Below are 15447 nucleotides of genomic sequence, written 5' to 3'. Positions count from 1 at the left end.
TCATATCCAGGTTACTATCAAAGTTACTACTTCTAAACAATGTGCTATTTTGCATTATTTTCTCGGGAACTTAAAGTTGGAATGGTGCGGTTTCATTCAGCCAGAAGAGTTGACAAAACCCATTAAAAGCTTCACAGGACCTCTCAGCGGTGGTAAAACCATAAACAGTGGGGGAACTCAAGGAGGCATTTAAGGGGACATTGGAGGTAGTTCCACTACCTTCTTGGAGTGGAACTCTAAAAGCATTTCCTCTGGATCTCAGTGGGTTCCTACTGAATGGAGGAGAGCCTACTAGTTTTTCAGGGCCTCGATGCCTCCTGTCAGAAATATTATCTTATAGTACCTTAAAATCAGGTTTTGTCGTTAGAGTCCATTTCCTTCCTGTTATGCATTAGCAAAGGGAGCACACTAATTGGTTACTTACTTAGCTTTGGATTACTTGCAGTACCTTTTAGGTCTGGGTGGCTTCCAGAACCATTAAGCTATGTGTGTCTAGGGGATTCATGCTAATTGAATTAGGGAAGCACAGTGCCTACATTCTTGCTAAAAGAATCTGCTCCCATCCACATTACCTACAAATGGGTCTCGGTGGCCATATCTCTATCTGGTGATTCAATTTCCCTGACCTTAGCTATGCAGGCAAGAGTGGATATCTGACCAAACCCAACTAAATGAGATTTCTTAAGAGTATGGCAGAGACACATTGGTGAGATGTAAGGTATGCAACTGCAAGATCATAGAGAACTAGACACTGTGACAGTGTCGGTGAAATACAGTCATAGAGGAAGATGGTCTACAAAGAAAAACAACAGTACACAGGAAATGAGCCAAGAGACTCCAGGGACCCCTAACAGAAATCTGGATCCCTGTGTTGTCTGCCTGTATTTCCATTCCAGTTGCTGGATATCCAAAAGATTAGTCTTAGACGAAAACTTTTATTTAAGTTAGCACGATTGTATTTCATTTGCAAACAAACTTACATTTAAAACAGTAATTTTCATATAACTGTAATAATGATCTATGGCTAATTTTATATGTCAGCTTGTCTAGGCCACAGTGCCCAGCTATTTGGCTGAGCATTATTCTGGTTATTTCGGGGTGGGTGTATCTGAATGAGATTTGCCTTTAAATTAGTGGTTCTTTGAGTAAAGCAGATTGCCCTTGACAATGTGGGTGAGCCTCAATTAATTAGTTGAAAAAAAAGGTTGTCCCTCACCGGAGCAGGCAGAAATTCTCCAGAAAACTGCCTTTGACTTCACCTGCAACAGTGGTTGTTCCTGGTTCTACAGGAGACTACCTCTGGTCTCTAACTGCCACTCTTTCTTGAGTCTCCAGCCTGCCATCTCCACCATCAGATTTTAGACTTGCCAAACCTCCACATTCATGTGAACCAATTGCTTAAATAAATATCTTGATTTATTTATGTACATACTAGTATATAAACAAAAAATTTTATTGGTTCTGTTTCTCTTGAGAACCCTAATACAATCTATAGTAACTACAAAATATAATTAGTTGTACATAAATACAACATAGTCCCTAAGTTCAAATTATTACAAAAGATATCTTGAATTCTGTTTATTTGCTTGGCATCATTTCTGTTTAAATTATGCTGAATTTAATAAAAGTTAGCTTTAGTTATATTAATTTTTAAATTAAAATATATAGTCTCGTGCTAATTACTGGATTTACCTTAAAATCTTTGCTTACATAAGGTAATGTCATACAAAAGATTCAATTTGATAAAGTAAAATATTTTCATTAAAATGAATTTATACTGTATTATTCTTTAATAGTTCTAAATAGAAATTATAGAAAAAATACTGGTAAAAATTGAATATGTCACTTGATATATCAATCAAATAAACATATTCTGTGCTTTGATTTACAAAGAAAAAATATATCAGTCGAACACTTTCAGGCAAATTGGCCCCATTCAATTTTCTTATAAGAGATGATTGACAATAAGATGAGAAATAATCCTTTAGTCAGTCTTTTGTAAAATAAAAAATAGTAACTGTGTCTACAGGCACACATCATTAGGAAGTCTGTATTGGGTTTCCAGTAAATCAATTGCCTACCAACGTCTTAAAATACAGCTTTAAGAGAAATGCTTAAGGCACTGGTTCTCAACTGGGGGTGATTTTGCCCCCAAAAGGGCATTTATCGAGGTCTTGAGACATTTTTGGTTATCTTAATGGGAGAAGGCAGGGAGGCACTCCTGGTGTCTAGTGGATCAGACACCAAAGATAGTGTTATGAACTACAATGCACAAGACAGATAGCCCCACAACAAATATTTATTCAGTTCAAAATGTCAGTAGTGCTGAAGTTGTAAAACTCTACAAATTAAACCATCAGATCCTAAGTGTTCTAGCCATCATTAATTCGTGAACTAGAACAATTAAGCAATTTTTTTTTAAATGGATGTTTGTATGACAGCTCATTCTTTGAAATATTTTTGTTCATTTCTTTCTTCTGGTAAGGAGATGAATAAGCGTGAGATTATGCCAAAAATAATTACTTACTTTTTCCAGTCATATTTATTATAAATCTTAACCAACGTATAGTAAGATAAGTTTCTAGTGATTCTGATTTCTTCCATAAGAAATTTATTTTGACTTTGGTCAATTTTCTTCCCAATGGGAACATAATAAACTAAGACTTCTATCCATGATACCTGATATAGCAAAATAATCTAATGCTAAAACATAAAAACATCCTAAGTCATATTTATCCTAAAATGGAAATGCCAAGATACTTCAATAGGACTGTGTCTACATGGTTATCTCTAGACATTTGCAAAAGGCATATTTAAAGGATGAAACAAGAAAGGCTCAGCAAGTATAGCAGTATAGTTTTTCTTTTAGTAGTATTTTCTCTACTTCACAGTGTAACCCAGCCAATACCATTATTAAAGGTAATATAATAAACTCTCTTAGAGCACTAAATTAAGGAATAACCTTTCAACCAACATAATTAATAGATGAGGTAATTTCAATCTCTTTTCCTAAATATTTTCAAAGCAGATATCTGGTGCTACCTACTTATAGTTTCTTCTTTGAGTACATATTTCATTCTGCATCACTTTTACTGAGTAATAATTATTGGTTCAATTCCTTAACTCATTTTTCAATTTGGGGAACATATGAAGTGCAGAGTGAGGCAACGTAGGTTTACATTTGTGAGTCTATGAAACACAGAGTTCATTCTTGTTTTATTTATCAATTATTGTCTTCTTTTCCATAAAACAACTATAAGTCTATTTTCATTCCACCCTGTGTATTAACTCAAGTTCAGCTATCATTTAATTAGACAAAAATGCCAAGACCCTTATAACACCACTTGATTCTTCTAAGTAGTGACTTCAGAGCACTGCATCAAGAGCACAATTATCCATTTCCTTCAACACTTACCTATTCTAGTGTAATTCATCTAATACTCAAAATATCTTAGGCTCTCTGCTGAAAGCTGCACACACACAAACTTGCCTAAGATATAATATTCTCATTTTAAGAAGATATTCAGATAAAGTAAAGAGCTAATAATACTACAACATGCTAAAATCAAAGAAATAAACACACACTGACTTTTTTTTTCTTTTTTCCCCCCATTAGGGTCTCTATGCTTCCTTCTTACCATGAATAGGGGGACTGAGAGGTGAATGACCAGTGAGCCAAGTGTTAAATGGGTGTCGAAGGCTGCTGTCCTTCCTGGGTACCAGTAACAACTACATGAGCTAGTCAGAGCAAGGCCAGTGACTGTGCCTGCAACTGAGGTATGGGCGTGCCCTTGCCAGAATTGAACCAGGGACCCTGTAGTCCATAGGCCGAAGCTCTATCCACTGATTCAAGCTGGCTAAGGCAAAATACCCACTGACTCTTATGAGCATGCATATAAAAAGAACTTCATCTGGTTTTGGAGATTCAGGGAAATTTTTCCTTAATTCATCCACTCACCTGTGTGGAGTACTACATTATGAGCAGGATTATGTAGATTTTGTTCCACAGAAGGAGAAAAAGTGAAGAATGTCAAGCATGGGAGCATTCATTTTAAGTGAACCATTCTGGTGGCTGTGAGAAGGATCAATTTAGACAGCTGCAGTGTTTTGGGCCCAAGAAAAAAAGAGACTGATGTTGGGGACTAGGACTAGACAGAGGCAGTGGATCAGAGACATATTTATGAGGAAACTGACGGAACTATTTGGCTGATTACACAGGGATGAAAGCAAACAAAGCCAATGGTATTAGCCCAGGTTTTCCAATTTGGGCAAGTTGGTTGGATGGATGATTCTAATAATTGAGAGAACATATCAAGGAAAAGGAACAGTGGAAGGGAGATTGCTTAGTTCAGCAATAGCCAAACAGTTAAGACAGAAGACAGACTTAGTGCTCTTTCTTTGCTGCAACACTTGTTTTTCTGCCTTCAGTCACCACCATGTAAGGCTAATGTGCCATCTTTTCTCCTAATCTAGGATATTATCTATCTACTACACATTCCTATCACCTAAATTAGCTTTCCTGCATGATCCCTTAACAATACTTATCGAAGTCATTCAATGCTTTGTGAGTATGGGGACTTTCAAGATGTGGAAACATTATGAGCCTATATAGATTGATAAAGAGATATTGGGTGCTCAATTTTTAACAATAAAAATCAGATACTGCATGGGGTCATGCCAGAGGCATAATTTTAATGAGCTAATGTCTCTTTACTGAAGCGTTATACTTTAAAGGAGATCCTCTCAAATAATACAATGCATAACACTCATCTGGGTTGCCTGTTAAAATGTAGGACCACACCTTGAAAAACACTCCTTCATTTGGTGGATAACTCTCCCTCCAAGTAAAGCAACCCTATATGATAAAAACATAATATGCAAATCGACTGAACAGCGGAATGACCAGTCAGCAGGGGGCAGGGCCGGCGAGCAGGTGTCACCAGGCCATCTAAGGCACATGACAGCAGGCAGAGGAAGGGATGGTGATGAGGTGGCAATGGTGACCAACAGTGGTGGGGCAATGGGGACCAGTGCCATCCCCTGATCACCTCCCACAGCGAGAGGCCACGGGCAGTAGCAGCAGTGGGGCAATTTGAGGCAGGGCCGCCCAGCACCATCCTCAGATAGACCTGCCAGGGTTGCCTCCTGCAGAGGGAGGTGACTGATGGCCATTGCACAATAAGTGGCAGGGCCAGCCGCCCAGGTCATCCCTTGATTGGCCCTCCAGTTACATCCCAGAGGGAAGCCAGATTGAGGCTTAGGGGAGTGGGCCGAAGCCGTCAGTTGGACATCCTCTGAGAGCTGAGGGACCCCTGAGTGCACAAATTTTTGTGCACCAGTCCTCTAGTTCAATATATATGCTGCTGTTAATGGATTTATAAACAACAAAATTCTCCCTCTATCTACCAATATCTATCTATCTTCCTATCATCTACTTGTCTATTAACTAAACATTGAAAAATCTTTAATTATTTGGAAGAGAAGCAATGCTATCCCTAAAATGCAAGTCTTATGCACATATCTCTGAAAATGGAAGTGGAGAAGAGCCATTGGTTGGAACAGAATTCCTAAATGCTTCTGAACATACATTTGATGTGATACATATAAGAATTAAATGTCCCCCTTCTAGGAATTTTGTTATACCTGCCCCCATCCTACCCCATCATTTCTGGCATTATATCTTTCCTATGTGCTCAGGAGCCAAAATTTTTTTGTTCAGCTCAATTTTCCATATTTAATATTCAATACTAGGTATTATTTAATTTTTTAAATATAAAGTTACTTTTAAAAAAATTCTCATCCAAGGATATGTTCTCATTGATTTTTTTTAAGAGATAGTGGAAGAGAGAGGGAAAGATAGACAGAAACATCAATGTGAGGGAAGCATATAAATTGGTTGCCTCCTGCACAAGCCCTGACTAGGACCCCAGCCAGGGAGGAGCCTGTAACTGAGATACATGCCCTTTACCAGAATCAAATCCAGGATCCTTTGGTCCACAGGCTGACACTCCATGCACTAAGCCAAATCAGGCTTAAACTTTAGGGCTATAAAGTTACTTTTAACTTTGATAAGCCCTGGATGCTCTCTTACTCTCCCTCTCTCCAGATCCCCTTCTTCCTTAATTTCTGACAACTACAGGGGCAAGCATGTCAAACAAGGCATGTGGCCTGCCAGCCACGAGTTTGACATGCTTGGTACTTGATTTTTTGTGAAATGTTCCTTGGGCAACCTGAAGGAAATTCCTAAGGCAACAAAACCCCCCTGTCTCTCGGAGAGCTCTGTCTTCAGATGCCCTCTATTGTGGAGGAAAGAATGGGAGTGTTCTTTCCCATTTATTGTGGGCATCGGTAATGGCTGCTTTGCCTTGGCCCCCAAGTAGACTGGCCACATTTTACTTAGTACTATCATGTAACATCGGAATTTAAGGGACATGCACTTGAGAAAGCATTGCAATCCCAAGGGCCATCATAGGTAATGTTAAATAAAGGGGCTGGTATGACTCAGTGGTTGAGCGTCAACCCATGAACCAGGAGATCACAGTTCGATTCCTGATCAGGACACATGACCAGGTTACAGGCTCGATCCTCCATTCCTCTATGAAATCAATAAAAATATTTTTTAAAAGGGAGGGGGGCATAGGTAGGATGTGGCAGAATCTTGATCATGGACACTATCTTTGGAAACTCTAACTCATAATCATATCTCCATTTGATTTTAATATGATAGAAAAATCTAATACTGTATGTCACATGATTTAAAAAATCATGAAAATATACATAGAAATACATAAATAAATAAAAAATTAAAAGAATATGGACAGACATTACTTCAGATTATGATGTTATGTCATCCACAAACCAAAACAGGGCAGCTGAATGTTTTTCTCTATCTGTAAATAATCTTTCATGATTAAATCTTGAAAACCCACGAAATGTTTACTTAAAACCTTTTGTTCTCACACTTGACTAACACATGCTCTGCTCTGCCCAGATGCCAGCATTAAGAAAGGGCATTTAATGGAGTTTCCCTCCAGCACAGCTCAATCTATAGCAGCTTTTCTCAGTGCTTCCAAGAGCTGTTCACAACAGAATCCCTGGGAGAGCTTGTTCAGATGCAAAGTCCTGGGCCCACCACCTCCCTCCTGAGTCAGCACCCAGGGGGAGGGCTTTAATGTTTGCTTTGCTTGCGAGCTCCCTGAGTGATTCATAAGCATCCTTAGGATTGCATACATCACTCATGTGATTGTGCATTCCTTGATTCTTCAATAAGCAGTTACTGAACACTTTTGTTAGCCACAGTCTTTACAACTCTTTTTACATGTTAGAGGATGGAAAAGGGGTCTGATCTACTTGTCTGCAGATGAGCTGGGAGCTGGTGGAAGGAGAGAGGGGGAGGATGAAAAGCCACCTGGCAGAGGCAGTTCTCTTGCCCTGCCTGGAGTCATGGGAAGGCAGATTCCTTTCCCTGGAGACAATCCCTGCCCCAGAGTACTGTGGCTCCACAAGCCATCCCGGAGCCAAGTGGCCCTGGACTTGGACCTCCCAGCTACATCCTCTCCCATTCCCCAGGGACCACACACTCCCTTTCTTCCCTCCACAATACAGGGCATCCGAAGACAGAGCTCTCCCGAGAGACAGGAAGGTTTTTGTTGCCTTAGGAATTTCCTTCAGGTTGCCTGAGGAACATTTCACAGAAAGGCAAGTTGCAAGGTCACTGCTGTTCAGCCTTCTGAGTCGGAGCCACCATTTGAAACACACTAGATACATTTTCTCTCTCCTGGGTTTTAGTTTGGGCACAATTTCTTTTCTTTCTCTCATTTCGTTAAAGGGAATCTGAGGCTAATGTGCTGAGATGGAGGGACAAAAGTTTCTTTGTTATTAGGTCTTTAAAATGTTGCCTAACAATACAGTGTGTTTTCCTAAAAGTAATTTATTCTTCAAGTTTCCTATCTTTAAGGCACTTGGTGGAATTGGTTATACCAAATTCCCTGATCTTCCTCGCCCCCATTCACTAGCATGTCTAAGATATATCAGATACGTGTTTCTACTCTTGCTGTAGAAACTTAAGTGCTACTAGCATGTGGTTCACTGATATTATTTTACTTGCCATGTAAAGACTCACAATTTTATAAATGTAAGAGTGATTTTGAAAGTCATACATTTAAAACTCAAATTTAAATGAATCTCAATATATTGCTTTCTAAGAACACACAAAAGGGAAGTCATTTTCTAGAATTCCTGGCAGCAACTGTAGAAGGCAGATCCAATTCATTTTGTTGTTAGGACCTTGCTATGCTTAAGAGACAATATAATAGATATTGATTACCATTATAAAGAATTACAAAAGTAGACAAGATAGGTACTTGGCAGAATTTGTGATCCGGTAGCTTACCTTGATCACTACTCTTCCCATTATTTCCCTTGTGTTACCCAGTTCACTTTTATTAATCCTTTTTTGGTAATGTAAAGAGAGAACAGAGAAAAAATAAAACAAAACTGAGTTGCTTGACTGGATTCCAACATACGGGGAGTTTACTATGCATAGTTTTATAAGCATCCAGGTTGTATAAGTTACAAAAGTACAATCTAAGAAAATTAGTAGTCATATTACTGACTGTATATGATTTATTTCCAACAGGTCCTCTATCAAACATTCAATGGGACTCATACTCATCAATGATACAGAATTGTATTCCTTATTGGTCTCCGTCTCATTAGAATCAGTAAGTCCTTTTCTAGCTTGCCAAAGAACCAACCACAAAGTGAGAAGCTCTGTCCTTCCTTCTCAGGATCTTTATTCTCAGACAGTGGATCCACCATCCAATCAGACAGCAAAAACAGAAATGCGGAAGTTACCCTATATAGGCAAACAATTCAACAAGGCCCTTTTAATTTTGCTCCATTACTATAGCCTTAGCCCAGGTCTTCACTAATTCTCCAGGCTTCTAGTCTCATCTCTTAGCTTTCAGTCCCAGCATTTCCCATCCATTCTAGACATGACACACAAAACACTATTTAATATCTGAATTGGGGCGTCACCTCCCTGCTCAAATTTCTTCATTGGCACCTTGGAGCTTTCCGGATAAAGGTCAAATGCCTTAGTTTAGCTGGAAAGGCCCTCTATGATCAACCATGATGGTTTTTCTAGTCCTACTTCCATTTTAATATCTAATCCAGCTTAATTGTTTTTAGCCCCAATAAAGCATGGTCTTTGGTACCCACGAGGCATGGCAGCCTTCATTGCAGGGAATCACAGCACTGGTTCCATGTCAAGCTGAGATGAAACTCTTCATTTTAAAGATATGGACAACAAGCTACAGGGAGGTTATGTAACCTACCCTACGTTACACAGCTGGTTAGGAACACAATAGAATTGGGACCCAGTGATTAGGCCCAACAGTCCAGAATGTAATTTGTTTAATCCCCTTCTGACATTGCTTAAAGTGGGCAAAGTTATATTATTTCCTAGTATAAAACTTTGAAAATACCAAAGTCATACTGATCTTTTGGTCTCCATTAACAAACTGGTCTTAACATGTGCATACAAAATCTGCTACAAGTACAGAGCTTTCCTTTCCCCCAATGCAACCTATTTTTGAAAAGGCTTCCATTTATTTTTTAAAATATATTTTATAGATTTTTTTACAGAGAAAAAGGGGAGAGGGATAGAGAGTTAGAAACATAGATGAGAGAGAAACATTGATCAGCTGTCTCCTGCACGCCCCCCCCCCCCCACTGGGGATGTGCCCACAACCAAAGTACATGCCCTGACCAGAATCAAACCTGGGACCTTTCAGTCCACAGGCTGACGCTCTTTCCACTGAGCCAAACCAGTTAGGGCAAAGCTTCTCTTTAATAAATCCACCAAGCCTTCAATGCAAAGAAAGCTCTCTGTCCTAAAATTAATCTTAAAATTCAACACAAGTTACCAGAATAAAATCTTCCAAGTAAAACAATGGCAGAGGCAGATCTGATAATGAATATGAAATATGCTGTCACTGAAATACACTTGACTTTTTTCGTGATTAATAGTAAGATGAAATCTTGAAACACATAAGAATGAAGCAAACAACCAAAGAGAAATAGTTTGGAAAGAATTCCCTTTGAAATGTAGCCATTAGAAAACAGCTTCTGTCTTCTGGCTATCATCACAATATGTCTGTCCAGAAACTTGTCTTCAAATCTTATTTCCAAACGCTATCCCAAATTCGAAATTTGAGTTGGTTGGCATGTTCAAAATTTGCTCTGAGATGGACAATCCAACACATGAGATGTTTCAGAAGAAATATGCAGTACATGCCAACATTCATTAGTTTTAATTTGTGCTTCAGATAGTGGCCTTCCCCCTCTGATTTTTTAGTATCCTGTTTCTATTAGGAAATGAGAAATACAGGAAACAGAATTATGAAGCCATTTCTGAACATTAGCATGGTACTGAGAAAAGTTAGCAAAGAAACACACATTTTCAAGGAAAAAATAGGGAGGGAAAATGGCTTGAGCTCAGAAATGGTGAGTGATCTGCGGTTAGCTAAATCTGATCATGTCATCATGACTTCACTGCACTTACTGACCAGCATGGGCACTGGAAAGGGAAATGCTTGGTAGAAAAGAAAATATACCTGTTGAATAGGAGAATTGGTTGGTTAGCTTAGTATTTCAATGGACTACAGAGCATCCATCCATCAAAATTAACATGGGGGTGGGAGTCTGAGGGAGTGAGAAAAGAGATTGAGAAGGGAGAAAGGGAACAGAAAGTAAGGAAAGAATAGTAAGAATTATTAAATATTTAACTTCTGACTAAACCAGGGAAAAATACTGATCAAAAGACACAAATGATTATTCAGGAACTTTCATTTTACTCGAAATATAAAAGCCAGACAAGAATACATAGGGACTAACAAAGCAAAGATAATACAACAACCATCTGGGGGAAGGGGGGAAGTTATATAACATTCATATCCAGAATGTCAACACTGCAATTACTCATATACAAAAGCAGTTTTCATTTCTTTCTAAGTGTTGCTAAAAGAATTTGGTAATGCTTTAATTTTTAAGATCTTGAAATATGCTCAATATCTGAAGTCTCCTAGGGATAGCTGTGATCTTTCAAAAATCCAGATGTCATTTGGAAAAGAAGTTCTCTAGTAAAATACATCCTGTCTGTTGGATACTGAAAGAATCCTCATTAACGTAACTTTATTGAATGAGTTATTATACAGCACCATGTTAATAAAGGATGTTAATCAAGGGTGGTAGGATTGAGCTGTATGCCAACAACAGTAATGGTGTAGAATTGACAATGTCTGCTAATAAATAGCATGGACAGTACTTTCAATTAAGAAGGATGATAGGTCTTCTGAAAATAATCTACCTCAAACAGGTAATTCTTTGCTGTTTTGTGACAAGTAAATGATGAATAACATTTCCCATTAAAAAAACAAAATATTAATTAGTTAATATAGATTGAGGGTGATATACACACACCTGTTCAGCTCCTTGTGTGAGTTAAAAAACATTATTTTGGGGAGAAGCCAATGACTAACTTGAACCGAGAAATGCTTCTCATTGCCCATCAAATTGCTAGAATCAATTGTCACAGTCATAGTTGGATTTGCCAAAACATTCTTTGCCCCACAGCCTCGATTCAGTAGTGATTCTGGAGGGAAATTTACCTTCATTTATTTGTTAGTTCCCCAGTCTCATTCTTTCCCATGCCCTACCACACACATGGTTCCAATACTGGAAAAGCATTTCATCCAAGAAAGCTTCTCTCCCACTCCCCATCCCCAAACCCGCTTTTCTTCCTAAATACTCCTTTAGGGAAACAAACCATCACCATGACAACAATATAATGGGATTTTGTACAGGACATGGGGCAGTTTGTGTTGAACAGAATAAGGGAAACTCGGAAGGTGGGTAATATATACTCCTTTATGAAAAGCCACTTAGCCATACAGAACTAATTGCCCTTGACAAACTTGACTCATCCAAAACACAGCCTCAGGAAAGAAGGAGGAGAAGAACAACAAAACACCTTGCAAGTGTAGTATATTCAGGGCCAGTTCTTTAATATTTCATTATGGCTGACTGGACTCAAGGTCCAGTGGTCATCAAATAAAAATACCATATTTATATGGAAAAGAGAACTAAGAACTTTGCCTTTCCTTTTTAACTTCAAATGCTGTGGGACATGCAGAGATTAGCACTTCTCCCAAATAGATGTTGCCACGTTCTTTTTGGGGGTAAAAAAAAAATATATATGTATATATTTGCTTTCTGCACCTTTAACATTGTATTTGTATTTATTTCCCCATGGGCAGATGATGAAGGTGAGTTATTATGGAGTTCTGAGGGCTTCTCAGTATCTTAAATGCATTTGCTTCTAGACAGAAGAGAGCTGCAGACACATGGCAGCAGTCCTCGCTCAGGTGTAGTACCATTCTTTTGTGTAACTCGGAGCTTGAGAGAGAGAAAGAGAGCGCTCCAGGCACCATTCAGTATATATTTAACAATAGTTCCTCACTACTGACTTCACTTAGGAGACTAAAATGATCATGCTGCTTTTTTAAAAGAACAAGAGCACACCAAAAAAAAGTCACAATTGGATGAGGTTCATTGTTTGTCTTTACCTGCGCACCTGCCTAAGGACACAGGACTTTTTAAATAATGAGGAGAATCCTTTGTTCTCTCAGGTTCCATCTAAAGGGAAAGTGGGTCGAAGGGCTTCCCCGGGGAGGGAAAAAACACACCCTGGAGCCAAACACAGGGGAGTAAAAGATTTCACTCCCACTGCTGCTCCCACCCGCCCAGAGAAGTTAATTAATTCTATTTTAGGGGTAATTTGGGAAGGGTGGGGGAGCACTCAGGAAGCCCATTCCTCTCATCCTCCAACGTGGCTCAGACCACCTTCTCGCCCCTGACACCATGGGCTGGGGGCCCCTGAGAACCTCTTTCAGGCCATGGGCCACAGAGTCATGCAGAACTGCATGCATTGCTGCTCCCCAAAATATGTGTCCCGGCCCACCACCACGTGCGAAGTTGGGTGTGGAGACCTCACAAGCACAATCAGAGCCATTTCTCAAAGCAGCAAGTTACAGTACCTTCAGAAGTCTGACAGACGGGAGGAAGGCTGCGTGGCACAGCTTCCGGATGGTCCAGTTTAGGGGTCGAGGAGCATCCGTTTGATTCATGACCCCCCTCTTTCACAATTCCACCAGGATAAAAAGCAGACACTGCCAACCTGAGCGATGCCTAGAAAATAAAGGGTCCCCCACGACCCTGGCTTAACAGGGTCATCTCCGCATCTGCAAATTCCATCAGGGCAGAGGCTTCCCGGAACTTGGGAGACTAGTCAAGTGGCATCTCCTGAGCCACTGAGCCTTCCTGAGAGAGCCACCTCCCCTCTGCCTGCAGCCGTGCTCGTGCATACCAAATGTGGCTGGAGGGAGGCACAGCGCCTGCTGCTCTGGGGAGGGGACGCGGGGTTTGGAAGGAGAGGAGCAGCCTCCGGGAAGAAGGAGGCAGCCTGTGGTCGGAGGAGTGAGAGCCGCTGCCTCCTGCTCAGAATGCGCGCTCCCTCGCCCGCTCTCCTCCCGGTGGGCGCGGGGCAGGCGTTGCGGGAGAGCCCTGGCCATTTGCTCCGCTCCTTCGGTTTGTGGGTGGGGGAGCCAGGAGGAGAGGGAAGGAGGACATCGATAGGGCCAGAATGGGGAAACTTGCACTTTCTTGCACAAAGCATCTTGGAGGGGCTGGGAAACTGGCACAGGGGGAGGGGCTAGGACAGGGAGGGAGAATGATAAGATAAACACTTTCCTTTGGATTGACGTGACCACGGAATAAACGGAGCTATTGACAAATGTATCCACACTACAATTATCTCGGTGGCGTGCTGAGGTTGTTTGTATAACGGTGATTGACCATCCGCACCCTGATATACACATTAGATAGATGACAGCCAGCGGAATACGCCCTGGGAACCCGGAGTTATCCCTTTCATAGAAAGCAGGGTAAACTCATGTATCTGTGGCTTATCTTTTAAAGGAGGCAGTTTCTAAATTGGGGAGGGGGGGGGTTATCCCTTTCTGGGAAGCTACTTGATACCCCTTTTCTGCGACAAAACTTTAACCCTGGAGGTGCCAATCGGAATGCTTTCTATAAAAGATGGAGTTTCTCCAAAGTGTAGATACCCACCCCCATCGTTCGCTAAGGATGGCTTTAAGAGAGAGCTGGCTGTGTTGGCGCAGATTGTCTTGAGACCCTGTGGTGAGAGGATAAAGGGGAACTCTTCAATTTGAAGGCAGAACGCGCATAATTTCTCTTAGAGCAGTGAAGTTCAGGGACTGGGCACTTGCATTCGGACACGCCCCGAGGCATCAGAACTCCCTGGGTAAGGTTGAGCCTTTGCTGCCCAGGAGAATTCCCACATCCTTAGAGCGTTGCCATCTTACTTATTTTTCATCCCTCTATATGACTATCATGATTTTCTGTTTCTATTTAACTTGACAAGACTGGTGCCAGATTCATGACTAGTATGCATTCTGAAGCAGAATTGGAGAGAGGTAAGGGAGGAGGCGATACACAGGGTCTGTACTGTAATTCAGAATCTTGGGAAGCGTGAATCCCACTGGAGTGTAATAAACACCTGACATACTGCATTACAACACCATGTCCCTTACAATGGTCCTGTGTTCCAGATCCACTGACACTACTGTAGAAAAGCTAATCCACTGGTGGAATCTAGACCTTCGACTTGCCTTGTATAATAAAATTCATGCATCTGGTTATTTTTCTATTAAACAATATTGCTTTAATATAACCCCACACACAGTAAGTTCATTTTTCTGTCACCATTCTATTTCCACAAAGGATTAAAGGTAGCTTTAAACTAAGACACTAACAGCTAGCATGACAGGAATTTCTAAATGTGTTATATAAGCTCATGTCAATGACAACCTTATGAAACAGATGCTATTGGCATAGCCCCATTTCACTGACTAAGAAACTGAGGTCTTGAGAAATTAGTAACATGCCTAAAACACATTACCATTGAAACCAGTCTACCAGACTACAAAGATAAGCTTTCTCTTCTCTCCTATTTTTTTTTTTCATAAAGGGGCCCACAGCAAAAAAAAGCCACTGTCTTAATTTTCTGGTGATTCAACCTTCTGGAAGCATTAAGGTAAAATTTCTTTGGTATGGTATTGATGTAGTCATTAACACTATGAATTCTGATCAGGCTGCATTGTTCAAATTCTCACCCTAGCCTTGGGCAATTTACTCACCTACTCTGTCCTTGAAGTCCTCATCTGTAATATGGTGATAACCATAACACCACACACCCAAGGCTGCTGTGAAGACTAATGAGCTAATATCCATGAAGAACCTGAACCAGCACCTGGCACATACGAAATCGCCTAAATATTATGATTTATCTTCTAGGCAGTATGT

At 40.4% G+C, this 15447-nt stretch overlaps 1 protein-coding gene and 1 long non-coding RNA gene across 13 annotated transcripts in view; one reads left to right on the top strand and one right to left on the bottom strand.

Annotated features, from left to right (window-relative positions):
* The window catches only part of TRPM3 (transient receptor potential cation channel subfamily M member 3), a 662437-nt gene that overhangs the window by 409162 nt on the left and 237828 nt on the right, over nt 1-15447 (bottom strand). For 2 of the 12 annotated variants that reach the window (XM_084899461.1, XM_084899452.1), the window contains exon 1: nt 13101-13524. The exons of the other annotated variants lie outside the window; for them this stretch is intronic. In XM_084899461.1, the coding sequence (XP_084755587.1) occupies nt 13101-13190 (90 nt within the window). In that variant the 5' untranslated portion in view covers nt 13191-13524. Of the gene's footprint in view, nt 1-13100; nt 13525-15447 lie in introns of those variants that run through there. 12 annotated transcript variants of the gene reach the window in all.
* Nucleotides 1-15447, top strand: part of LOC311630504 — a 123776-nt gene that overhangs the window by 59226 nt on the left and 49103 nt on the right. The gene's annotated exons all lie outside the window — the stretch shown is intronic.

Source organism: Pipistrellus hanaki, assembly GCF_964339955.1.
Source record: "Pipistrellus hanaki genome assembly, chromosome: 11".
Taxonomy (NCBI): domain Eukaryota; kingdom Metazoa; phylum Chordata; class Mammalia; order Chiroptera; family Vespertilionidae; genus Pipistrellus; species Pipistrellus hanaki.
Note: the sequence above shows the minus strand (reverse complement) of the source record. Positions and strands in the feature narration are given on the sequence as shown.